Genomic DNA, 26,692 nt, shown 5'->3' with positions numbered 1-26,692 from the left:
AAAAATGTTTAACATTCATGAAAAGCAATTGCAAATTTTGAATGTTTAAAATAACTGAATAATAAAATGTTAAATACACATTTAAGTCAGACGTTGCTTTGTAACGTTACGGTACACGTGAGGCTTTATGATGCCTTCAGGGGGCCTACCAAGGCTCGTAAATCTGGCAGTGATATATTTTAGCAGGGTTGACCACTAAAAGTTACCATGATTGGGGTTCAATAAAGTACATGAGTGATTTCATAATTCATACGTTAGTCTTTATAGCACTTTTTCCTCTTAAAAGTACTGTGGAAAACAAATTTGAAACTATTCTTTAGTATTAATGTAACAGAAGGACATTGCAAGGTAACAATTGAAACAAGCTAAAAACCTCATATTAGAATTAAAGGTTGCTGTTTCCATTAATACTATTGTCAAAAATGTATTAAAAGAGCTAATACACCAGAGCTGTCTTTTGTTTAGTCTTTAGTTAGTGTAAAATCCGACTCTTCTTTCATTCCCTGAACTCCTCACAGATGCCCCGCTGTAAATGCGTGTGCGAGAGCGTGTCAAGTCGGGAAAAGATGGCGGCCTGCGCTTTACGCCGAGGCTTGCTGAGCACTGTCAGTAAATATAACAAGAAACACGCACATAGGATACTGAGCGCGGTTGACAGCAGCAGCGGGTTTGAGGTGTACAGACCGAGGTTACCATGCCGGGCCTGCGGACTGTCTGGTGGGGTCCAGCAGAGGAGGTTCATGTCGTCACGGTAAGAGAGACCACGTCCTCCTCCTCTGTCAATGCTAACATGAGCTAAAGACTTGAGTCAGTAAAGACCTCCTCAAGCTGGCCCCTGAAACACTCTGACTAAGGTCATGCTGGGTGGAGACATTTCTCCAACTATCGCCGATACTATCATCGTTGTGTTCAATCATTTGGCAGCGTTTAATCAGAAAAGTTCAGTTGTCCTCTGTTGTTCATTAGCCAGCGGGCTAACTAGCCAATATGGATTGAGCAACACCTGAACATCTGATCTGACTGCCTCCAACCTGCTGCTGAGTCCTTTCAGGTTAAATTATAACACTGTGTGGAAAATTAACATCCGCCTTTAATGATGTGTCTACACAAGTATTATGATTATTGTACATCAACAGGAGGACTGGAGCAATAACAAAGTTTATCTAACACACCTGCACACTTTACCTCACGCTTCCTTTTGTCCATTTAGTATCACTGATGTTACATGACCCTTTTTTAAAGGGATAAAAAATACCAATGTCAATGATCCGATAATTATCGTCTCCTGATGACCGATACACCATCAAAGTTGATAAAATGTACTTTATGCCCACCTTGGGGGTAAGAAAGGGTCGATAAGTGTTAAGTAAATGTGTTTACAAAGGCCTCCAACATTAACATTGCCAATGTCAAGGCTAAAACAAAGTTATGACCTTTTTCAGATAACAAGCAAGGCTCAATATTTAGTGTAAGTGTGACGTTTAAGATCACCAGTGTTAATTTATGCTTAAAAATAACCAAGTGGCTTTTCCTTGTTAAACAATGAGGTTTTATACATTTAGAGATGTATACAGTTAGGGGTTTTCTAATCCACACATCCAATACATTTCCTGCCTCACTGAAACTTTTACAAAGCGTCTTTGTTTACATCTATTTTTACTGGGGATGTTTCACTCGACTCATGATATGTTTCTCTCATGATTTATTTTACTAAATGAGACTGTAGACACATTATAAACATTCCTGCTAACCCGCCCGTCAGTGTGGTTTGAACTTTTATTTATTTATTTTTTTGGCCTTGCAACAAAAGGAAGTGAGGTAGTTTAACAGATGAGTAAGTCTGGTGTCTGGACTAATGAGAGTGATGGTGTTTCACTGTGTACTCCACTTAAAGACAGTAATTAAATCACCTGGAAAGGCAAAGTAGAGTGCACAATGTTGTTCTGAGTCTTTGTTCCTGTGTGATCTTTAAGGTCTCTGGTGAGCTCAGGACTGGGCTGCATTATGGTTCTAGTAGGGTAGAGGTGCACACCATCGGACAAAGCAAAAACCACAGCTCTGACAGGACACGCGTGGCATACAGACGCTGTTCTATGGTCGTCACAGTTCTTTTAAAAGCAAAAGCTGCCCTGTCTGCTTCAAAGTTACACATCGCCATTCTCCACAGTCTTCCCTTCATTGCACCTCTGTTACTTCCCAATAGCCACCATTCTGCATCCATGCGTAACACATTGCATACACGATCCCGTCTTCAAGTGGCACCTGTGTAGCCACCAATAGACTACATAACTTGGCGAGCCATCAAAGTATACTGTATTTAAAGCAGCCGTGTATATTTACCCACCATTTTTATCATTATCTATCCCTGTTATATTGGAATCTAAGATGGATAAACTATGGGATGATCTGTCATTGCTGTCATCAGTCATGTTGGAGGTAACATCTGAACATGCTCTGCAAGTGATCAGAGAAAAGGAAGCAATGACGTAACAAGATGTAATCATGTAATGTTTATGATTTCTTTAAATACTTTCAATCATCACAGGGTCCACAAGTCTGTGGGAACGCTGTACTGTGAATCTGTTTCATGGAAAAGGTCAACAAAGGCTGTTTGAGCCGTACCCAGGTCTGATTCAAACTAAATAGAGAGCTGCAGAGAACATATCCTCTGAACAGGAAGTAATGGTGGGCGTTCAGCTGGGTTAGAGCCCCCTCACTGGTTGAAATAGCAGCAGAGATTTAGCACCAGCGTGTGTCTCTCACTTGAGTTTATACAAGTGTTCATTGTGTAATCATATCTCCTGTCTTATTGCTGTTACAGCAAAATTTTCCTCAACATGAAGCCAGCCTTCTCTCCTCCAGCGTGGACGGAAAAGCACAGCCCTCAGCTATGTTGGCAGCGGGAGTTGTTGACCTGGGGCCGGCTGAGGCTGGGTTTTGCAGTGGGTTTGCTATATTTAGATCTGATTATCTCACAGCGAATTGACATTTGTCGGATAGTTGCAGAGGTAAAAAAAAAAAAAAAAAGCACAAAGCTCAAGTTGAAAAAGTGTGGAAGAGCTGCTGCTGGCTTTTGTAAACAGTAAACAGAGGGAAACAGTAATACATCCTATTAATATGTTATTTATTATCTTACATACCCGCTCCTCTGCTTCTTTAGAGGCAGCGTTTCCCATCATGCCTCATTACTTTTCTGGGTTTTTTATATTTTATTTATCAGCAGTAGGTTAGAGAGGCTCAAGTACATTTCTCACATTTTTAAAAGTTTGATATGCCATTATGACATCAGGACACCCACGCTTATTGATAATGAGCGCCACTATAATCAGCGTAAGTGATATTAAAACATTAGCGCATGAAGGTGGGGTTACAGGCCCTAACACATCCGTCCCCTCAGCCCCCGTCTGCCTTTTTTCAGCCGGTTCGACATGTTGAATCAGCGTCTGTCAGTGCGGTTGGTGAGAGGTTTCATTTAACTCCAGTTGTCAACCTTAATAGTCTCAACACAGATTCGGGAAAGCCCCTCAGCATGCCGCTGTAGTGTCCGAACTTTCACCCATTTAGTGCTGCTAGAGGTAGTGTGTTACCTCTAAAGGACCAAGGGAAGACAACGCCAGTTTTTACCACACATTATTCTGCCCACCTCCACTGTTCACTTAGGGTTAGTCTTTAACTGAGAAAACGTGTCAATCAAACGGTCCATCCACAACATTTGTTTTCTGACAGTGTACCACCGACTTCTGTAAATGCAGGATTATAAATACGATACGATACGAACGCTGTTACAGACGCACAGAAACCATATTTTAGTTCAAATCAGGTTAACTTGTGATTACTGAGTATGATAAGGAAAGAACCTGCGACACACACACACACACACACACACACACACACACACACACACACACACACACACACACACACACACACACACACACACACACACACACACACACACACACACACACACACACACACACACACAGTATTTTCAGCTGCATTAATCCCTACTTTTCATCTCTTTTGTGAAGATTAGCTTCACAGGGAGCACAGAAGTATGCGTGTTATTTATTCGAAGTGACCAGCTGTTGTTGTCAGTGGTAATATTTACTGTGTGTGTGTGTGTGTGTGAGAGACATGGAGATTAGGTTGAGTAGTCATCCTGTTTGTTGACGTCTGACGGGTCGAGGTGTTTTATTCAATCTCGTCAAAGTTGTGATTGAGATTACGTTGCAGGATTTCTTCCTCCTGTCGGGATGAATGTAAACCGTCTCTATAGGAAGAAAATCCCGAAGCGTTTTCTCTTTACGGCTGTGGGATTTCCTGCTGAGGCTCCTCTTATGGGCTCTTTGTGTTTGCACATGTATGATGTTGTTGTGATCTCATATCACTGCATGAAGACCTGTGTTTTTTTATATGATTATTACACAGTCACTGAAACATTCGTACTTGATGACAAGTGTGACACATTTTATTTGTTTATTTCATAAAGACAAAAATGAAGTAAATATCTCTATATGATCACACAGAGGCATGGTGCAGTGAGTAATTGTGCCTGTTTTGGCAGGAACAGGCCTGAAGGGAAGATTTTGGAGACAGTTGGCGTGTTTGAGGCCGTGAAGCAACATGGGAAATATGAAACTGGACAGGTAAGGGACTCTCCCACATTCTCAATCACAGAAGTGTTTGTGTAATAATGTGGGCTGTTTACATTATAACCATATTAATGGTTATCAATACCACGATCAATACTTCTCTACTAGAGCTATGATTATCCATATTCACATGTCTGCTCTTATGACAACCGTCATCTTGACACACCTTCTTTTTAAAGTTAAAGCAGTTTTACCTTTTTGGAGATTTTCAAAAAATTAGAGTTTTCATCTCTGAACTTCCATTTTTAAATGTTTCATGCTGGAGTAATTAGTGATAGTGTTGTTGTGATCTCGCACTGCATGAAGACCTGTGTTTTTTGTTACTGTCTGAATGCGTTTCAGTGATTTGTCTCTTACACCTCAGTGTGTTTTAGCTTCAGTTTTCGGAGCTTTGTGTCTTCATGTCGTCGCTCTTCTGCGTTTTTTTTTCAATCTGTTGTTTTTGGATCACATGCTGCTTTTACAATTCCTTTTTTATTTGATTGAAAAGAGTCGCCCCTAAATATCTCTCAAGTATACATCCAGGTGGAACGTTTGACTTTTCTTTTTTTTTTTTGTCAATCCTTATTTTTTTATTTAACCTACGAGGGAAAATGTCTGAAATAATTGTGCTGACCCGTTATGGTCTGTTTTCCTCTTTGGTCATTTGTCGCTTTGTGTTGTTTTGATTGAATGTTTCCACGATCCAGTCAAGTGTGTAATCCCATTTTATGTCTGCTGTTCTAAACACGATGATGAGTTCTAATCTCACACTTGTTGTCGTGCTCTCCTCAGCTCTTTCTCCACAGCGTGTTTGGCTACAGAGGCATCGTCTTGTTCCCCTGGCACGCCCGACTCTACGACAGAGACATCACCCCTCCCATGTCTGACAGGTAAACCTTCACCTGAGGCTGCAGACTGCACCACACACACAACCTTGACCTTGACCTGACCTTGTTTTTTCTCTCTCTCTCTCTCTCTCTTGTTAGCAAACCAGACGCCCCCGGAGCTCATGGCTCCAAAGAGGTGAAGGGGAAGACCCACACCTATTACCAAGTCCTGATTGACACCAGAGACTGCCCTCACATAGTAAGAGAAGAGAACCACTCCAGACTCTCCTTTAATCAGCATGTCTACATGTACGGACGCTGTGTGAGCTGTAATCATGTTTACACTAAAGTTTTAGTTTTCTTCACCACTGGCCTATTGCAGCAGCTGTGTGTAAGTTTAGTCCTGAGTTCTGGTATAAACCTCACTTTGAAACTAGATACACTCTCACTTACACATGAGGACGAAATTATTAGCCCCCCATGAAAATTTCACTTTTATTTAAGTATTTCCCAAATGCTAATAAATAGAGCAAAGAATTTTTAACACAGCCTTTTTAAACATCCTAGTTTTATTTTGGATGCTTACATTATTTTACTTTGCACAGAGAAATGAAATTATATCACAAAAACCAAAAACTACCTGGGTCAAAATTATTAGCCCCCTTAAGAACTGACCTTTTAAATGAGCCATAGAACAAAACACTGTTGTGCAATGATGTGCATTACCTTTGTAGTGCTCAAAGCTTGTAAAATCAAGTTAAAATTGAGTATTATCTACCAATTTACAAACGGTATAAAAAGGTCAGTTGGGTTTGAGCTGTCACTTGAGAAAGCATCATGGCAAAAACAAAAGAAATCAGTTTGGACCTGAGAAAAAGAATTGTTGATGCACACAAAGCAGGAGAAGGATATTCAAAGTCATCACAGCGATTCCAAGTGTCAAGAACTGGAGTGAGAGGTATCCTCAAGAAATTCAAAGAGACCAACACAGTACAGAACAAGCCTGGCAGAGGTAGGAAGCAAAATATGTCAAAGACTCTGGAGAGGAAACTAGTGAGAGATGTGTCTAAAGACCCCAGAACAACTGCCAAGACACTAGTGAACGACTTAGCCAGGTCAGGAATTGTAGTCTCAAAGAAGACAGTCACTAGAGCTCTGCACAGGAATGGACTGCGAGGTTGCAGACCAAGAAAAACTCCACTTCTGCAGAAGAGAGACCTTCAAGCCAGACTGAAGTATGCTAAGGACAACCTGGAGAAAGATTATGCATACTGGAAGCATGTCCTTTGGTCAGATGAGACAAAACTAGAGCTCTTTGGCCATAGAGACATTGCCTATGTTTGGAGAAAGAAGGGAGAGGCGTATAACCCAAAGAACACCATCCCCACAGTGAAACACGGTGGTGGGGGTATCATACTGTGGGGATGTTTCAGTGCGTCTGGAACTGGGAATCTCGTCAAAGTGGAAGGAATCATGAAGAAAGAAGGATATGTGAAGATTTTGAAAGAAAACCTCAAGCAGTCAGCAGCAAAACTGGGTCTGGGTCGTCGTCTGTTGTCTTCCAACACTTGGAATCGCTGTGATAACTTTGAATATCCTTCTCCTGCTTTGTGTGCATCAACAATTCATTTTCTCAGGTCCAAACTGATTTTTGCCATGATGCTTTCTCAAGTGACAGCTCAATCCCAACTGACCTTTTTATACCGTTTGTAAATTGGTAGATAATACTCAATTTTAACTTGATTTTACAAGCTTTGAGCACTACAAAGGTAATGCACATCATTGCACAACAGTGTTTTGTTCTATGGCTCATTTAAAAGGTCAGTTCTTAAGGGGGCTAATAATTTTGACCCAGGTAGTTTTTGGTTTTTGTGATATAATTTCATTTCTCTGTGCAAAGTAAAATAATGTAAGCATCCAAAATAAAACTAGGATGTTTAAAAAGGCTGTGTTAAAAATTCTTTGCTCTATTTATTAGCATTTGGGAAATACTTAAATAAAAGTGAAATTTTCATGGGAGGGCTAATAATTTTGTCCTCATGTGTAAGTTGTGTCATTGTTTGGTTACCACAGAGATGTGAGGTTCATCTTTAATTAGTACAGCTTAATGTCCAAACCAACCAATCAGTGAAAAGCCTTTTTGTGCTGCCTCTCGTGCCTTAGTGTCTCAAATAACGTCTGTTCACTTTCAGTGACAAGAATGTGTTTAAAATACGACAGAGCTTCCTTAAAAAAAAAAAGTGACAACAGCTACAACCTGAATCTCCAGATTCTTCAACTAAAACACAAGGTCATAAAAGTTACTTAAACAAATAGGCTACGTTTAAAGTCAGGCATTGTTGGTACAGCCCGCTGCAGTCGTCGTTTTCTGCCAAGACGATCAACTGTTTGTTAAAAAGGTTTATAATAAATCAACAATCTATCTTTTACTTCAACAAATGGTGTAAATGCTCAAAAACAATGGAACATTTTGATATCTTACTAATGAATCATTTCCCATCATTAAGCACGTTTCCTGCTTGTCATTAATGTCGAGTCAAGCTCATTGCTGCTGAAGTCTCTCCTTCAACATGAAACACTACTTTAAGATGACAGGCCTTCTTTTTTAAAAGGATCAGGACCCTGAAGCACATCTTGTTGTTTGACTGATTGTAACTTAATCATCACGTCTATATTCTTCAGATTCAAATGCAAATTGTGATTCAAATTGAAAAGTCCCAATAATTAAAATAATTTAGTCCTTCTCATAACTTAATCTTTTTTGCTGTTGAATATTTAATGTTGAATGTTATCGTCGTCATAGTTTATATTTCAGGAAGACAAACCTTCCCCTCTGTGCTAAGTTGTAGCTGACCTTGCTCGTTCCTCTCTCTGTGTTTGACAGTCTCAGAGGTCGCAGACGGAGGCAGTGACGTTTCTGGCCAACCATGATGACAGCAGAGCTCTGTACGCAATCCCAGGTATGCAGTTGTGAGTGTTTTTCATGCAAATTACTGCAAAGACGACAGCAGTTGAAATTGACCAGACAAAAAGCTGCTCTTCTCTGGATGGTTTATTTAAGTCTTCCTAGTTAGAATAGGCTTGAAGAAGTGAGCTTCTTTGCCATGTGACGGTGCGTTTGTGTTTTTCAGGTCTGGACTATGTGAGCCATGAAGACATCCTGCCCTATAACTCGACTGAGCAGGCCCCCATCCAGCACGAGCTGTTTGAGCGCTTCCTCATGTACAACCCTGCCAAATGTAATCTCTCCTCTCCACTTCAGCTTTTCACATCATTTCACTATCAGAGATTAACAGCGCTCGCTTGTGACCGGCTCTACTCCATCTCCCACCACTTTATTAACTTGTGCCATTAGAATTATTTTTATTTCGTGTAGTTTTCTACTTCAGCACGCTACGTAGAAGTCTTTTTTTCTTCTTCTTAAATGAAGAAACAGTTGCTGTTGAATGTAATGCACTAACCGCCAAGGACACAAACCTGCCAGCCCGCCGTGTGTTTTGACAGAATTTAATCCGAGTAACTAACCCAGAGAGGAGGAGATAGTGGAGTAATGCTGCCATAGAATATTGTCATAACTGGAGCAAAATATGACTTACACATTACTGCCCCATTAGCTAATGGTTACTAGCTAATGTTAGCTATTTAGCATTCACCTAATGCTTAGATAATGAAGTTCTCTCCCCCTCTATTTCTCAACAGCAGCATTATTGACCCAGTCACATTAAAAACACTCAAAGCTGCCTGTACCTTTGGACACTTTCATCCTACAGGGGAGTAAGGGGAAGATTTGTCTCTAGATTCTATACATGTAAACGTCACTTTGCAGTTTTTAGTGACTCTAATAGTCACATGCAGTCTATGTTAATGTGTGTTTTTCAGTAATTGTTGGAAGACGTGAACATGCACGACTCTTTAGAGATGAAAAGTGAATTGCAGTAGGGATGGCTTCTTTCCCAAATTTTTTTTCTTTGCGTCAAGCCAGTCAGGTGACTTAAAGTTTTAAATACTTTTCTATTGTACGTTTAAAAACATGACGGTTGTAAGTAAGTCATCTCTGTAAAGATGGCAGATAGATCTCTCAGGCAGCGTCTGTGCACAACATGAGCAGACGTGGATATGTGAAGATAAGATGTACTCTGATGTCACTGAGGGGAAACATGTTTTGTACTTTGTCCTGAAGTTCAACAGAGAACAGTAAAAAGACGCGATCCATCCAAACACACGACGGCAGCAAAGACTTCAGAGAGATAGTTTTCTATTTTTGAAGTGGGGTTGTTTGAGCTTCTGGTCAAAACACTGTAGCCCAAGTCTATTTATGTAAGTACTCGTTAAAACCATAGACTGTGTTAAAATAGATAAAGCTGAAAAGACGCTGCTGGTGTCATCCATAAAAGATCCTTCTTTTTCTTTATTTTTTTAATTTTAATTTTTTTTATCAGAAGCCATTTGTAGCTCTCTCTGTTTCCTGGACATGGACTCAAAGTTTACACACCTGCATCCCCGGGTTATTTTTGGACCTCTCCTGTTTGTTACCTCAACCCCACTTCAAAAATAACCAATCATCCCTTTAAAAAGACACGGCACTCTTCTCACATTAAAACACTTAAGATCATGATATTTTGGAAGAAACAGAAGCAGCTAGTGAAGCAGAACACCAAGCTCGCAAAGCTGGGAACGAGCTGAGAACGAGTGGACAGATAGTTTCACTCTGGACAATTTGTGTTTCGGAAGACACCCCAGAAGACACCCCAGAACCCTGATTTGTAGTGTCAGCTGAGGTTGTTCATAATGAACACATGACATTGTACCAGTGTTTTTAGTAAATGCACCTTTGTATGTTCCTCCTCTGTAGCTCCTCCATTCACAGCCAGAGACACCCTGAAGGCGTGGCAGGAGAAGAACCACCCGTGGCTGGAGCTGTCAGACGTGCACAGGGAGACCACCGAGAACATCCGCGTCACCGTCATCCCCTTCTACATGGGCATGAGGGTAAATGAGCTGCCAGCACTGGATGAATGAAACCAGCTTAAAATAGAAGAGTTATTAAGATGCTGCTTGAAGTTTGTCTGCACTTCATTCGAGACATTTTGGATCATTTTTCTATTTATAAACTGATGGAAGTTTTTATTTTTTTCTCTCTTCAGGAGGCTCAGAACTCTCATGTTTACTGGGTGAGTAGCAGATTTTTTTTTATTTCTGTGGGAACCAAAATAAACATTTACAGCATTAAATACTCAATGGGGTTGTTTTGGAGGACAAGCACTCCTACATGAGTTTTGAACATCAAGATCAAATTGGACTTCGCTCTACAAACATGTTTGTGTTTTTTCCTGCAGTGGCGGTACTGCATCCGTCTGGAGAACATGGGCAACGAGGTGGTGCAGCTGAGAGAGAGGCACTGGAGGATCTTCAGTCTGTCAGGAACTTTGGAGACAGTCAGAGGACGTGGAGTCGTAGGCAGGGTTAGTAAAGCAAGAATACAGTGACATCCTGAAACAGCAGCTGCTACTTCTTCCTTTTTTTTCTTTTATATGTTCGTTGATCTTTAAAAACATCCACTCCCATTTTCAGAGTTTCCCCCTCCACTGCTTGCCTAAGCAAGCTTTTTAGAGATGGAAGCAACTGAGGGAGTTGAAGGATGTGAGAAGTGAAGCCATAGTTGCCTTCATCCACTCAGTATAGTAATGGAAGGAGACATGAGGTTAGGTAGTTTAATAAAGTTGAAGATGATGTGCTTTCTCTGTGTGGTGGCCAGGAGTTGAACCCATGCACGAACTGGGTCACAAGTTCTGGGTCACTGATCTAGACCGACGCTCCCAGTGTTTATACTTTGAAACACGATGCAGTAAAGCTGCATGCTTTATCATTTGACCATCTCAAATGGCAGCGTGTGCATGTGCAATAGCCTCATCACAAGAAACGCAGTGTCAACAATGGGACCTCTTACATGTCACGTTACTACTTCTTAAATGACTGATATGAAAGATCAACTGGCTACTTTCTCTTTTTTCATGGGTCATCGACGAGGACAATCTGCCTGGGTCCACATTAGTGGAGATAATCACCAGAACACCTTACAGCTGTGTATTCAGAATCTACATGTAGCATAAATGTGAACATGTTAGCCATGCTGCTGTGGTCATAGTTAAAATCAGCTGTGTGTTCGAGTCGGTCGCTCAGTTACAGAAGGAGCTGATTTTCCGTGACGTCTTTACTTTTAGCGACGACGCCTGCAGCGTCGCATGGACAGTGTTGTCGTGTGAATCACATGCAGTTTTGCTACCAAAGACGGCCTTCAACATGCATTAGAGACGATTACTCAGCCAAAGTACCGGTAATGAAACTGAACTAACGAAACGCATATATTTTGTGTGACTTAGTCATGTTGTTGTGTCACAGGAGCCGGTGTTGTCTAAAGAACAGCCTGCTTTTCAGTACAGCAGCCATGTGTCTCTACAAGCCCCCAGTGGGCACATGTGGTGAGTCCCTGCTTCATTTTCTATTATTTAGTTGATATTTGTAATAATTTGATGACTTATTGAAATAGTTCCAGAAATAATGGAATAAATTCTGTTATTTATGTTTTTGTTGGGTTCTTTCATTTAGTGACTGCCTGCCTTACTTTTCCCTTCTTTTTTTTCCCGTGTTTTTAAGGGGGACATTTCGTATCGAGAGGACGGACGGCTCCCACTTTGACGTTCGCATTCCTCCTTTCTCCCTGGAGAGCAACAAAGACGACAAAGCGCCCCCTGCTGGCTACACATTCTAACCACGAATACTCACTTCCAACTGCGTGTACAACCCCGGGCACTCTTTCAGTCCTGGTCCTGTCTGGGTCTTCTAAAATCCTCCTAATGCCTCAGCCTTCAGCATAAGACTAGTGTCAGTCAGGTTATGCAAAGGAAATATATATAACAATTTCCAGATCATCTCCTCCCAGGTTGCCCTTTTCAACAGCATTATCACATTGATTTAATCCTATAGGATAGAAAACGGCCTGCAGTTAGTGCGTGTTCACGCTATGTTGAGTTTGAAGACTTGCACAGTCAAGTGGAAGAACATTGGGAAGCAGGGAGGGCAAATATTGTTTGCTATGCTTAGCTGCACATGTTTGCATCCAAAAGCTGAAATATCATGGAGGATGTTTCTTGTTGTGGAGTTTTTCCTGCTTAGTTCTTTGTTCATGAAAAAAGCATTGACTGGTTTAGCGTCACACTGAGGCGTCAGCTGGAAATACAAAGCCATCATTTCGACTTCATGTCACAAACTCCTCCTGGTGATGTTCTCCTTTGACTATCTGAAGACATGACTTTTATCCTGGACTTTTTCACGTCATGTTTCATTTTAATTCTTCCACTGTTCTATGACAATTTAGTAAGTCACTTGTGAGACAGAAATCAGATTGACGTCAGGCCCTGTGTTTTATTTATATTTTTCACTTGTACAATATTGAAGCACAGACGAATCTTAGATGTACCTATAAGAAAAAACTCAACAGGAAAGGAAAAGTTATATCCTCATCAGGTTCGATTTATGATGCATCCGTCGTATTATTTAAAAAGGCTCTCTTTTGTCTTTTTGATCACACATAAGTAAAAAAAAAAAAAGGAAACAGCAGCAGCCGTCACGCCTCTAGGATGCTGTTTTTTCCAACCTCAAGTTACTTGTCACATCTTATTTGCACTGCTCTCTGTTTAAATGTTCAGTTTAATAGACTCAAGATACTACACTAGTATGCATACCTCATGATTATAGTTTTTGTTTTTCAGATCATTTTTGAAGGGATATTGTTCCTCTTGGACATGGAGAACCACCTCTCTTAAAAAGTGCTTCTAGAAACTCAAAAATTCCACCCACTGTGCTTCAGTGTTGTAGAAGATGAAAAAAGATAAATGTGAACCGTTTGTATTAACGGCCCAAATATCTCCCTCCCTTTGCTGGAAACGCAGTAGGGGGCCGACCTTAAATTTCCCGGGATAATATGCAGCAAACCATAAAGTAATTAAACGGAGCGATTAGCAGCCAGAGGAATGTTTGTGTGCGTGTTTGAAATGTCTATTTTTTTTTCTGCTGTCTGCTCTCTCTCTTTGTTTGAAACACCTGAATGAAGTCTTCATCCTGCACACACAAACCTGCCGTCTGTCTTTTGTTAAGGCTGAGTGCTTGACTTCTCAAACTTCTGTTACGAGAAACATGAGTCTAAAAGTTCTCTGCGAACGTGAGGGAGAGAAACTAACATCTGTTTTGATAAGTGATTTGAAGCTACTATGATGGTTAAAAGACTACTGTAAATAGAGATGTAATTAAAGGCTAAACTAATAAAAATACCTTTTGAAAAATAAACCTTTACTGTGCATGTTTGTGTTGTATTGTGCATGCCATAATTTTGGGTTTATCATTTTTAATTACTAAAGAAAGAAGGCAAACTCCTATGCAAATTCCAACTGTGCAGATGCATTTGTGCAGTCAGTCACTGTTGTCTCTTTTTGTTTGTGGCAGCTGGTTAAAAAAATGACTGAAGACCAGATTTTTTTAAGCCTTGTACTTGTTGATGCTTTAGATAATTCAAATGTAAAAGATTCAGTTGTTTTTAAAACATCACATTATGACAAAGCCCACATAGGCTCCATGAATGTAGGTCCATGTACTGCAGACATCTACACATTAAAACAGCAGAAACTCAGTTTAACAAAGTTTTCATTGGATGATCGAGAATGTAGCGTCCTCCTGCTACTATAGTTTTAGCGTTTATATTTCAAAAATTGTCTTTTTTTAAAGAATAGTGGATCATATCTGTGTAAAGCATATAATTCAATAGGTCATCATCAATTCTGCCTCCACCAGAGGGCAGTGGAGTCAGGTCACTCGTCTGGCTCCATGTAAATACAGCACGAGCTCCCCTGGCTCCCCATTTTAGGAACTACCGAGGATGATCCATGATATATCAATGACCGTATTTCATTCATGTGAGGTATTTTGTGTGCCTGGTTTCTTCTTATTACAAGATGAAGATCTCGTTATATTTCCACTCTCTGGTATCTTGTGTTAGTCTTTGTAATGTGACATATTCTTGTAATAACGAGAATGTTATAAAAAGCAAAATGCAATAGTGCAATACGCTTTGAGTCCTGATAGACTTATACATGGTTCATATTGTGTCTGTGTGACTTGATTATGAGCACATATATGTAAACAAGTAGAAAAAAAAATGTCCATGGTGCCTCGATGATCAGGTAAAATGAAATGATGTGGTAGGCCTACTGAAATGCATTACTTCACCAATTTACTGTAGCCTAATCAAATAAAAAAGTTTGAATATGTCAACTGTTTTCTTGAACTCAAAAGACCAAACCCTATAAAGACCACACTTCCAGCTTAAAATAAATGGCTTGCTTGTTCTTTTTTAAGGACAGAGCTAAACAATAACTTATTATAACTAGTTTCCCATGTGCAAAAACCCTTCACCAAATACATTCAGCCGACTTTTTAAAGAAATGCAGCTGAAAGTGCTAACCTGTAATATCACTTCACATGTAGACTACTTTTTACATTCCTATCCACTTTATTTATAGAAAACATTGTAAAACATAGATGTTTACCAAAGCGCTGCACTGTGACTCCAAAGCGGAAATAGATACACTGTAGGCCTAAAATATATTTTAAAAAATAAAATAAACGCACTTAACTACAGTGGCTCCTGAAGTAGCAGTGATTCAAAATGATTATCTTGTGCACAAAACGAGGAGTTCTGAGGAGTTCGATGTTCAAACTTGGCGGTCCTCATGATCCGACAGCCCTCCCCTCCCTCTCTCTCCTCTCTCTCTCCCCATCACTGTGTATGAGGACTTGTGCTCACGTGCACACCCCGCGCGCTCCCTTAGACTACAGCTGAACAGAGGGTGTAATACATAATTCAGTCCCAGCACGGGAACACCCCACTGTTTGTCCACCTTTCCTGTCAAACCGCGGAGCCGCTGCAGCCTCAACACAAACCCCGGGGACCGAAACAGCGACGCGGCTCCTCTCGCGCTCTGGAGCGGATGGAGGATCAACCTTGGAGTAGGACGAGGGCGGGTTTTGTTGCAGGTTTTGCATGACTTCCAGTTCTCGAGAAACAACAGACAGTTAGCTGCGATCTTCAGGAGACGTAAACATTGCCATGACCTGATTCATGCACCACCTCCTCTTGTCATCCTCCTTCTTCGCCTCCTCCTCATCATCTGGTCCAGGACAGTGATCTGTTTCAGGTGGAACAGAGGAGAATGATGACGCAGCTGCCGGAGGTAAATATTTTGCAGACGTGGTGAAGTTGTGCTCGGGATAGGAGGCTGCAGCGGGCCACAGTCTGCATTCTGAGTATCCTGCATCCTGACTTTGCTGTGTCCGTGTTGTGCGGCCATGCTGCAGGCAGCACCCTCCGACCTGTTCCCGACTTGAGCCTCTCTCCTTGGGATTATAAATAACTTATTAAAAGCAGAAAGTACTTGATCCACCTCGTTTTGTTTTCAAGTATTAGAAGTAGAACCATCCACATCTCTGTTTTCTGAGTGACAATGAACATTTCATGTACAGAAAATACAGTTTTTCTGTTCTAAATGCTTCACTTTAAAGCCCCAAAACTGCCGTTTTCTTCAAAAGATGTCTGCAGCTGCACATTTTAATGAGCAAAGCATCTCCAACATTAATCAAAGCTCCTCTGCATGACTCCTCAGTGGGACCAGTGTTGTTATTATCACAGTTCACGTTAACGCAGCCCTATGGGTGCCAAACAGACCAAAGGCCAGGAGCCTGGAGGAGCCAGCCCGCAGCACAGCTGGAAGCGAACACCCACCAAGGAGCGGGGCGACATCCTGGCCTCCCTCATGCTGAAGTCAGGGGACCGGCTGAACCGTGGGGGGACGCCACCGCCACCCTACCAGCGCCGCATTGGTATGATCCAGGAGATGATGCTGATGGCCAAGCAGGGCAAGCAGGATGAGGCCACGGAGATGCTCAAGACCCTCCGACAGGTAACTGCTGAGAGTTTGTGTTTATGTATGTGTGAGTGTTGGATCAGGGGTCACACCATCAACACAATACCTCTGCCTTTTCTTTTCTCCTTTCTTCTTCTGTTCTGTTTTTCTGAGTACATGTATCAGTTTCTCAGGGATTTGCTATCATCACCAGAGCTGTGTCCAGACTTTTCTTGGACTGGGTAGTTAAATAGGGACACCAAGTTGTGGAGGGATCAGTGGCATGGAAATTGCACAAACCACGTAACACTTCTGACACTTACATCCCTCTAAAACCTGCAGCTGACATGTATGCGCTCGACATAAGAACATAGTAGTATAGTTTCCATACGTAACACCAGGCAGAATAATCATTTTACAACATGGCCTTGAAACTGACAACCCAGTAACCTACTGCAGCTACAGACAGAAAAAAACCCCAATCATAATCTATTTAGATAACTTAACCTGAATCTTATACCCGGTAATGGTAATCTAAAGTGTGCGCACAAACTAACACAATTTCAGTGAACTGATTAACACAGTCACAGGTAAATCACAAACTGAGCAGTATAACCAGCATGCTTAAAAAATGCACAGATAGTGAAATGAGCAGTACAGTCAACAGTTAAGCTGCAAAGAGAGAGGAGTGGATGTGTGGACCACATATAGCCTATTCAAAGAACAATATTCTCCTGTTGTTCATGGTGGTGAGATAAGATGCTTGTTGTCCATATGGAGTGGCTAGCTTTAGCGGCAGATCCATATTCTTGTGATTTCCGTCATTTAAAGTCCAGATTCATCTTCTGCTCTACGGCTGTTTGCGTAGCTATTTATATTCTGCTTTCAGATTTCATTTTAGGTTTCTGCTGTCGTGGTAGTTTTGTAAAGTTATTCTTGAGCAATAAACTCCATACCTCCTTGGGTCCCTTATATATCAATAATATTATTATTATTGTTATTATTTTATTTCAGCGGTGTGTTACTATGCTCTGATCTGATTGGTTCAAAGCTAGAGGACGGCTCACTTCCCTTGGCTTCACCAATCAATCAATCATACATTGCTCCTTACACACACAGTGAACAGACATGGGAGAGGTATCAATCGTCTTATTAGAAAAACAACAAAGACAAAAATCTAATATAGAGAAACAACAAGATTTTTTCAAGCTGCTGCTTGTTGATTCCTCTTGATTGTTTTTGACACCATGTTTATATATGTATACTTCTTTTCAAACACACATGGCTCAAGTCTTTAGATAATTGATTATCTAAGCACAAGTAGGATAGCCTTATATATGAGGACTGAATGAGCTATTACTCAAGTCTTTTTTTAATCATACCTGTATGGCTGAGTTCAGACTCCCCAGTTTGTTGAACACCTGAGCTGCACTTTTATGGTGTAGAGCCTTCTGCTTCGATTTATGTCCTCTCTGTATCTTTCAAGACATTTGCAGCACCTGGCTGTCTGTAAGGCTGGCAACTGCTGCAGCTGCTGCTATTAGAGAAAAGGAAAAGCCACACAGCAGCAGAAGCCAGAAAGAAAGAATCTGCTGATGAGAAAAACAAAAAGAGAAGCAGGGGAAATAAAAATACCACTGGTTGAATTGGAGCACTGCAAAGAAAGGGGGAGTAACAGGAGTGAAATTACGAGATAAAAAGTCAATCTGGGCTTTTTATTATATGGATGAGAAAGAAAAGGAAAGAAGCACAAACACAGCGCTACACAGAATCCATATGCTGCCTGTGTTGACTGTTCATCCCCGATGACTCAACCACAGGGAACAGCGTCTGTGCTTATACACACTCATGCACATACACGTACGCTGCTATCACAATTTATTGTTTGGGCTTTGGAGCTTTCTATCAGCTCCTTTCACATACTATTTACATTTTTCTCATTAGGCCTGTTTACATTGTTAATCCTTGAATCAATGCTAACCAGTGGAGCGAAGCACCGAGGATTAAAGACGGAGGACACCTCTCCATCCATCATTGTTAGAGAGGAGGGGGATTACTGTCTCTGTCACGACCTGATTAAACTATGATACCTCGGAGGAGAACTGCACTTCTCACAGAAAGGGTGATCCTCTATCCCAGAAAACAATACTCTTACAATTTTAAAAACTGGAATCAATCAGGATGAATAATTTACACTTTACAGGAAAAATGTGTCAATTAGGTGTTTAGCCAGTCGAGATAAAATGTGCACACATTTAGAAATTCAGTATCTTCAGGAGTAAACACTGACTGTTTATGAATCTAGGTATACTGTAGGGGCGTCTCCAACTCATCCTTTTGTACAAAGGTGAAGCTTAATGCACCTGCTGACGTGATACATTGGCAATGTCGAGGAACCGTCTAGGGTTTTTAGGACTTCTATTGTTGTGGCCTTTGTAATAAACAGGTGTCAATATGGTCTGATCTTTCCTGTTATAGTGGTGAAGTTGGATATACTGGTATCTTGACAGCCCTGTCTGACATAACATTGAAAAAGTCAACAAGCCAGGTATGTTGAGCAAACACATAAAAATGCTAATAAGTGCTCACATTTCAATAAGAAAACCCTGTATTTTTCAAAACAACAGCAGATAGTTTTTGAACAATTTTTAAGAACAATAAACTTCATGGATATGTGCATATCAAAAGCCCTTAAGAAGAGATTTGACACATCTAGCATCACCCAACCGTTACTTAAAGCCACCCAATGAACTGCAGTTTCTTGGCTCTTCTGGCTTTCTTTCCCTCACCTGATTTAAATGAATTGGGCCTGATCAGGCCTGATGATCTAATCATTTGAATCAGGTGTGTTGGAAGAGGGAAACGTCAGAAACATTTGAAGGCCATGCAGCTTTTAAAAACACACTTTAGATTGTTGAGGATACATTTAGCAGTTTTCAGAAGCTGTTGGTTGTGGGGTTAGGCGATCAGCCTTAAGGGGGGAAAAATGCCTCTGGAGCGGCGTGCAGACGAAGGAGGTAGGCTGCCAATTAGCTCTTAACAGAGCTCCTGCTTGATTAATCAGTGTCTATTTAGTCTGAGCAGTGCAGCCAAGCGTCTTTGATTACGGGCAGAATGGAGGGGAACCTGGAAAATGGCAGAAAGAGGTGACTGCTTTTTCCATGAACAAGCTCTCTTTCTCCTCTTTTATTTCTGCATCAGTACCTCTCATTCTTTCCTGACGTCTGTCTTCTCATGTTTAAGTAATCACTGCTCCTCTTCTTTTCTGTTTCTCCGTCAGTCTGTCACATTTGTTCCCCCTCTGCTGTCCTTATCGTCTGTAATTGTCATTATCCAATTCATCGTGTGATTCGTCTGTCACATACTGTTCTTACAGAGAACAGTGCCTCCGGAATATGGAGCCAAATGAGAATCAAATTAGTCAAAGCAAGTTCATTTCTATCCCACATTTCAGCAACAAGACAATCTAAGTGCTTCACACGAAACATCAAAAGCATCATGACCAATGGAAAAACAGAAACATTAAAAGAAGACATTCTGAAAACCATTAAAACAAACCAACGCTCAGAGATGTTAAATGTAAAAATATGTTTCAAAAACTCACATTTGGAAAGTACTGTTGTTATTTGCAATGCTGTGTCTACCCCAGGCTGGCCACCAAGAAGTCACATACATCACACATAAAAATGCAAATTTTTTTAATTGCACAATTAAACATGTTTGCAGCCTGGTCCAGGTGGAAAAAGTACAGTAGTAGTCCTTGGCATAATAGGGTAATTTCTGATTTTTTTTCTAAAAAAAACCCCAAAACACTCAAACCACCACAAACTCTCGGACACTATTACATGGGTAATGTTTTCTCAGGATTGCATTGCATGTGTAAAAGGGACTTCTTTAACACAAGAGCTGAATTTGAAACTGTTTTGAGAGTTTTCCGTTTTACACATTCTCCTCATTCTTTTTCTCAAGTCTTACCAGCATGCTCAGGGCGTGTCTCAACATAATTCTCTGTGATTAATTTAGTGCGTTTCCACAGACTTGATTATCCTAATTATGAGCCTGATGCAGAGAAACAGAGAAACGTGGATATTTATCTCCCTGTTCACATGAGCCCTTATCACGGTTTGATTCAGCTGTGTCTGACTGTGTGAATCCCAGAGGAGCAAGTGCTGTCTGCTGTCTGACTCTGAACAGTCTTTTCCTTCAAACCATCATCAAAGTCCTTTCAAGTGCAGTTTAGACAAAGAGACAGTTTCAACTTTGTTCCAGTTTTTGATTGCTGTCATTTGCTACAATGCAGACAAACTGACATTATGTTCCAACTGAAGGAAAGATGTCAGAGCCGTGTTGGTGACGCTGTCACCTGGCAACCAGAGCTACTCTGCCACATGAAGAAAAAGAAGATTTGCAAATATAAAATACAAAAACAGACGTTCATTGTGCTGTTACTTCAAGACGAGGAGGACAAACAATGTTCAGGATGGTCAGACATAATTGACATTTCTCCCAATGATAGCATCTCACACATAATTTGAATAACATCAGCGATTACAAATTTGAGGAAAACCCCTGTAAGGTCAATTTGCTAACATTTAAATTGATGATTTTTAAAAAAAAAAAATTTAAATACCAACACTTTTTTTTTCTACAAAAAAGTTACTCAATTGTAATTAAATAAAAAAAAAACACACGAACAATGAAACACAAAAACAAGTCGGAAGTCTTTTAGATAAGAACAAACAAAAACCTTTTAGATGTCTGTTTATTTTACAAAACAGAAACATTTCACATCATGTCTCATCAAATACATTTCACAAATCCCAACAAGACGACATTTTGGGAAATGTCGTCATGGGATCTAAAAAGTATCTAAAAAAACAAATAATTCTAAAAGAAAACTAAAACTTTTTATGAAACACAACATTTTAAAGATCCCAATAATGTTTCACAAATAGCGTTTAACAACAACCTCATTTCATTAAATATAAGTTATAAAAAGTTTAATCAAAACAATATTTCACAAAACACAACAACACCTGAAACGTAACACACACTCAAATGTTAGACTCAACACCCAAACGTTTGATGAACCACATTATTTTACAAAACAATCACATTTCACATAACTCTCTAAGAAAATAATTATTTTACACAAAGTGCAACATTTCGGAGACAAAAAAAAACTAAAAGAGACATTTCCCCAAAAGATACAAATCTAACAAACCCACCTTTACAGGAAATGCATCATCATAATTTAGAGCAGACACTTTGTGTCTTTGTATCAGTTTCTGATCGGCGCTTTGACGTTGCAGCTGTAGGTGCATCTCAGAAAGTGTGTGTGTGTGTGTGTGTGTGAGCCGAGCTCAGGGTCATGAACACACATTGAAAGAAATGATCTGTTTTGCAAAATCAAAACATTTTTTTTATTGGAGCATGTGTTTTTCTTTCTAACTGGACGTTATGGTAACTGAATAATTACAGTCGTCAATGAAAGTTTGCAAATACCAATTATTGTGGGATGTTTGAGGGGATAGTTTGACATTTCAGTAAAATACTTTTTGTTCTTTTGAGACTGAGGTAACAAGTTTGATTTTACCTTCTAATAAACTACGGCAGGACTCAACAGCCAGTGTGTCTGGCTTTACAAAAAGACTATGAAGAGGAGAAACCACTTCCATTAGCATCTTTAAATTAAGGTACGACCAACTGTTTCAAGAAATATCTCTGCACTTACCATAATTTGTAGTTTTCCATTTAATCTCCTTCCTTACATCAATTTAAGACAATTTTCCGAGATTGTCAGAGTTGCATGCACCTCAAAGTACTTTATTAAGGAATGCCTATTAGGCCCCATATTAAAATGTCAATTTCATAGCATAAATAAACATATTGACAGCCTTTATAGGGGAATACATTTTCTTAAAGTCCTCTGCAACAGTTTTAGGAAGCCAGTGTTTTTCTTAAATTTGTATAATCTGGGGCGTCTCTGAGTTAACCAACAGGTTACCTCCTTGAAGATGTTTTCCAGGAGGCTTAAGTCCCACCTCGGCTCCACCTGTTTGCTTGTTCAACTACAAGGTGAAGCAGTGGTTAGCACTGTTGCCTCACAGCAAGAAGGTCCCTCTTTTGAATCCCTGTAAGGCCTTTATGCACATGTTCTCCCTGTGCTTACCCTCAGGTACTCTAGGTTAATTGGAGACTCTGAATTGGTTCATAAAAATCAGTGTGAATATTTGTTTTTACTCGGGGACTGACAGGCGATCTGTCCAGGGCAGCTCTCTGACCCAATGACAGCTGGGATTGGGAAATATGAGGGGTTTACGATTAAACTCCAAACATGCGTGTTGTAGCTGCATATCAGGTTCTTTGCCTCTTTCTAGTCTGACGGAAATTTAGTTTGAGAAAGCATTTTCAGTATGGCAACCGCCACCATTGGCTTCAAAGGAATTCTACATTTATTTATTTATTTTTGTGCTAATAGGCAGTTAAGAAGTGTCACAAAAAACTCACCAAAATTGGTTTAACAACTTCACCACTACAGACCCACCTTAACCCTAAAACAGTTTCTCACATGTTGCGTTTAAAAGTTCATCTAAAAGGCTAAGGCTTCCCTCTTTCAATTCACCACATTTTTGATTTGTTGACAATGGCATTACCTTAACTACATAAAGAGGGTAGGATTAATATCATCACTTAGGACTGTTAGCCGTTCATGTTGGTCTCACTTCTCCGCATCTTTCTTGAATCCATGATGTTTTCAATCCAGGTCAGGAAAAACGTGATTATAACAAACATCAAAGGTGTTTGGCAGAAGCAAAACAGAAACACCCACAATGCATCATGTATGATAGACTGATTTCAACTGTAAGCTGTGAGAGTATTTGTATCACCAGCATGACATAGCAAAAAATACACCTGTTGATGTACTAATCATAGCCTTTTCTGCTTCTATGTTTCTATTTATGCCGCTCCAAAATTACAGCATCTGATTCATACAGGGTGTGTGTCTGTGTGTGTGTCATTCAGTCGCTAATCGGCCCACGCAAAACAAAAGGTGGCATGGAGACCTCAGTGAGTCATACATTTCTGTAGGAGACCAAGCATTAACCCTCACATCCCTCTCTCTCTCTCTCTCCCTCTCTCTCTTCGATCATTGTCATCCTGATGCCACTTAACTGGCTCTGAACTGTCTGCACAAACAAACCAAACACACAAATGTATCTGCAGGCACTATGAGCCTCCACTTACCTGCAGGCTAAAATGTATTTGCTCACAGTGTTTCAAGCTCAGCTACATTAGCAGCACAAACAGTGTGGACAAAAGCACACCCATTACACATTGTGTACCAGAGCAGAGCATACTGACATTGTCTCAATTCACATCCTTTTACCGAGTGTGTGTGTGTGTGTGTGTGTGTGTGTGTGTGTGTGTGTGTGTGTGTGTGTGTGTGTGTGTGTGTGTGTGTGTGTGTGTGTGTGTGTGTGTGTGTGTGTGTGTGTGTGTGTGTGTGTGTGTGTGTGTGTGTGTGTGTGTGTGTAGTAGCAGGATATTTCTAGGATTTCTGGGCCCCATGAAAAGATATCTCATTGGGTCCCTCGATCACAGCCCCAGTCAACCTTCAGACCAAACCTCTATCACACAAATAACCTTTCAAAGATTTTTTCCTCCTTCACTGAATTTACATACAACACATTGTAAGAGAATACATTTTTTTAAATTAAAAAGAAATAAAGCTTTCGAAAGTTTACGTCATAAGAAGAGAATAGCATGCAAACTCTTGCACATAATCCAAAAACTTCTGTGGCAAACTTCCTTTTGAAATGTTCATCTTTTATTAAAAAACAACTCCATACAAATACATCCATGATCAACCACTGGGACCTCACAAAGTGATTAGCCTTGTTTTGAAGTTTGGATTTTTTGATTTGTTTTAAGATAACCAGAATTTAGAGATGACGCTGGATACGATGGGGCAACAACGCAGTGTTAAAATAATGAAGCCAGTGAGGAAAGGCAGAAAACTGCAGTCCCTTGGGTGTCCACTTGAGGCTGGCTGTAAAAACCAAAACATCCCCATTAGGCTCCATATCAGACTGTCCAACATTACAGCAGAAATAAACAGCCATGGGTCATGTTTGCACACATCCCTACTCTCCCCACCCTCTGCTCTACATATGATCAGCTCCAGCTAAAAAAAAAAATAGCATTTTAACTTAATTCAGGACCAAATATATCTTCTGTTGTCCTCCCAAAGAGTAAGACTGAAAGAACAGCTTTTTATAACAATCTTTGCATTATACCGTGATGTGAAGGAACAGCTTTAGGGATGCTTAAGACTTAAGAAATTAATCCCAAACAAAAGATTAAGTCTAAATATTCAGATTCAGCTCTGTGTTGGAGTGACTGCGATTTTGTGACATCCCTCAGAATACCTCAAACTCCTACATACTAATCCTCTCCTGTTTCTGTGTTTTGAAGCAGAGTTGTCTCTCAAGCTGACTTTTTGAGATTTAACAGGACCGCTTGTCATGCTTGAAGCTGCCAACAGGTTTATGCGTCGTTGAGTTCTATGTAGCATGTGATGTGACAAATTTTGATTTCCCCTCACAGGCAGGCAGACTGTCAGGCAGCGGGACACGTTGCATCGGGCTTGAGGTTTTAGAGTTTACCAAGCAGCATGTATAAAATGAAAGCCCTGCACTTACCAACAAGGGAATGCATTTGCATGTGTGCATTCCTGTGGGCTGAAAGGTGTGCATCTTTTTTTGCACATGAAGAAAAAAAACAAATCCTTAATTAAAGGTTTCACTGCAATGTGCTTTTGATGATGGCTATTGAAATCAAAAGCCAGATCTCAGCCTTACTGTTACCTTATCGAGATACATTGTCAAATGACATCGATTTTTTTTTTTGTAAAATGAGCTAATAATAATTGTATTATTTAGGCCCTCAGTGCTGCAAATATAGAGTCCAAGCTGTGACTCAGCAACCCACCAATAGTCGTCGGCTAAACACTTGATTAATGGGTCAGCTCTCTAATGTAAATGTTGTTAGCTGTTTTAGATTTAGCCTTAGTTTAAGTATTACAAGGTCCCTGATATTATGTTGCCATACAGACATTCGTCACTCATTGATTGGTCAGGTTAAGAAACATCTTTTTCGCACTTCTTACAGTACTGTACATTAAGGTCCCGTTTAGTCTGGTTAATGAAAACAAAACCTTTATGTTGTTTGATTTTTAATCATCAAAGATCAATTTTGTCTGCACCATCTCATCTTTGTGAATGAAAAACGGTTGTTTACGAGCATTTACACTAGCAGTGCTAGCTACACTGTCAAATACACTGTTACCACTTGATAAATGTTAGTCTGAATTCACATCTCTGTTTAATCCAGATGTTTATTTGTTTTAAAGGGAATTAAGTCATTGGTAACACCTTCAATCAGTCGAGGCTAAATATACATAACACAAACAACAGTAAGATGATGTTACAGGTATGTGACACGAATGAAGACAAAAAGAAATGAATCCGTCTTTTTTTAAAATATGTGCTGTATTTGTGATAATAGCATGTTTCAAAAGTTATCAGGCTTTTTTTTCCTCGTTTAGTGAAAAAGACATTGAGTTTCCCTCATGTGAAAGAAATGTGTTATATAAATAGAACCAGTGTTCCCTTAACTCTCGGGACTGTGTACGTTTGTGTTAGTGTGGATATTGTGTTCTTAAGCAATGTGTGTTTGTGTGTGTTGTAGGACCTGGGCATGGAGTCGACATCTCTGGATGACGTGTTGTATCGCTATGCCAGCTTCAGAAACCTGGTCGACCCCATCACGCACGATCTGATTATCAGCCTGGCGAGATACGTCCACTGTCCCAAGACGGTACACAGCACACTTACACATTTTCAAACAACACCTCATGTACAGAAAACTACAAACACAATAGTGATAAATACACTCGTACATGCTCACAGTCACACACACGTGCAGAGCGTTGTGATGCATTTGCTTGTATCAGCTGATCTCCTGACTCATTCTGTCTGACACTATCAGGTTACGGAAGTGCTCTAAGTGGTTGTGTGTGTGTGTGTGTGTGTGTGTGTGTGTGTGTGTCCTTGAGGGATCCATAGCCTGTTGTGTTTGTTCATTCATGTAGCCCAGTGTGTCATTGAGAGAACGACGGGGAGAGGAGGCGTGACAGCAGCCATGCTGGATGAATTATGCAGGGAGGGATGAGGAAGGATGCAGACAAAGATAGAATTTAAATGGTCTGATG

General features: G+C 40.3%; 2 protein-coding genes across 4 annotated transcripts in view; both read left to right on the top strand.

The window, feature by feature from the left end:
• Nucleotides 1-499: 499 nt before the first annotated feature.
• Nucleotides 500-13,807, top strand: poldip2 (polymerase (DNA-directed), delta interacting protein 2). 2 transcript variants are annotated; one of them, XM_079353722.1, is made up of 11 exons: nucleotides 500-751; nucleotides 4,568-4,649; nucleotides 5,430-5,527; nucleotides 5,624-5,723; nucleotides 8,349-8,424; nucleotides 8,596-8,703; nucleotides 10,317-10,453; nucleotides 10,609-10,635; nucleotides 10,801-10,926; nucleotides 11,864-11,943; nucleotides 12,119-13,807. In XM_079353722.1, the coding sequence occupies exons 1-11, from the start codon at nucleotides 519-521 to the stop codon at nucleotides 12,231-12,233; spliced, it is 1,182 nt and encodes a 393-aa protein (XP_079209848.1). In that variant the 5' UTR covers nucleotides 500-518; the 3' UTR covers nucleotides 12,234-13,807. The 2 variants fall into 2 exon arrangements, with proteins under 2 accessions (XP_079209848.1, XP_079209849.1); XM_079353723.1 differs by having other exon boundaries at nucleotides 502-751; nucleotides 4,574-4,649.
• A 1,489-nt stretch (nucleotides 13,808-15,296) lies between these two features.
• Nucleotides 15,297-26,692, top strand: part of lrrc75a (leucine rich repeat containing 75A) — a 43,280-nt gene continuing 31,884 nt past the window's right edge. The window contains exons 1-3 of one of the 2 annotated variants that reach the window (XM_079354967.1): nucleotides 15,297-15,747; nucleotides 16,177-16,473; nucleotides 26,170-26,298. In XM_079354967.1, coding sequence (XP_079211093.1) covers nucleotides 16,222-16,473; nucleotides 26,170-26,298 — 381 coding nt within the window. In that variant the 5' untranslated portion in view covers nucleotides 15,297-15,747; nucleotides 16,177-16,221. Of the gene's footprint in view, nucleotides 16,474-26,169; nucleotides 26,299-26,692 lie in introns of both variants that reach the window. The other variant, XM_079354966.1, reaches the window with a different exon arrangement.

The sequence above is a fragment of the Symphodus melops genome, assembly GCF_947650265.1.
Source record: "Symphodus melops genome assembly, chromosome: 10".
In the NCBI taxonomy this organism is placed as follows: domain Eukaryota; kingdom Metazoa; phylum Chordata; class Actinopteri; order Labriformes; family Labridae; genus Symphodus; species Symphodus melops.
The sequence above is the reverse complement of the archived record's forward strand: the minus strand, read 5'-3'. Positions and strand labels throughout refer to the sequence as shown.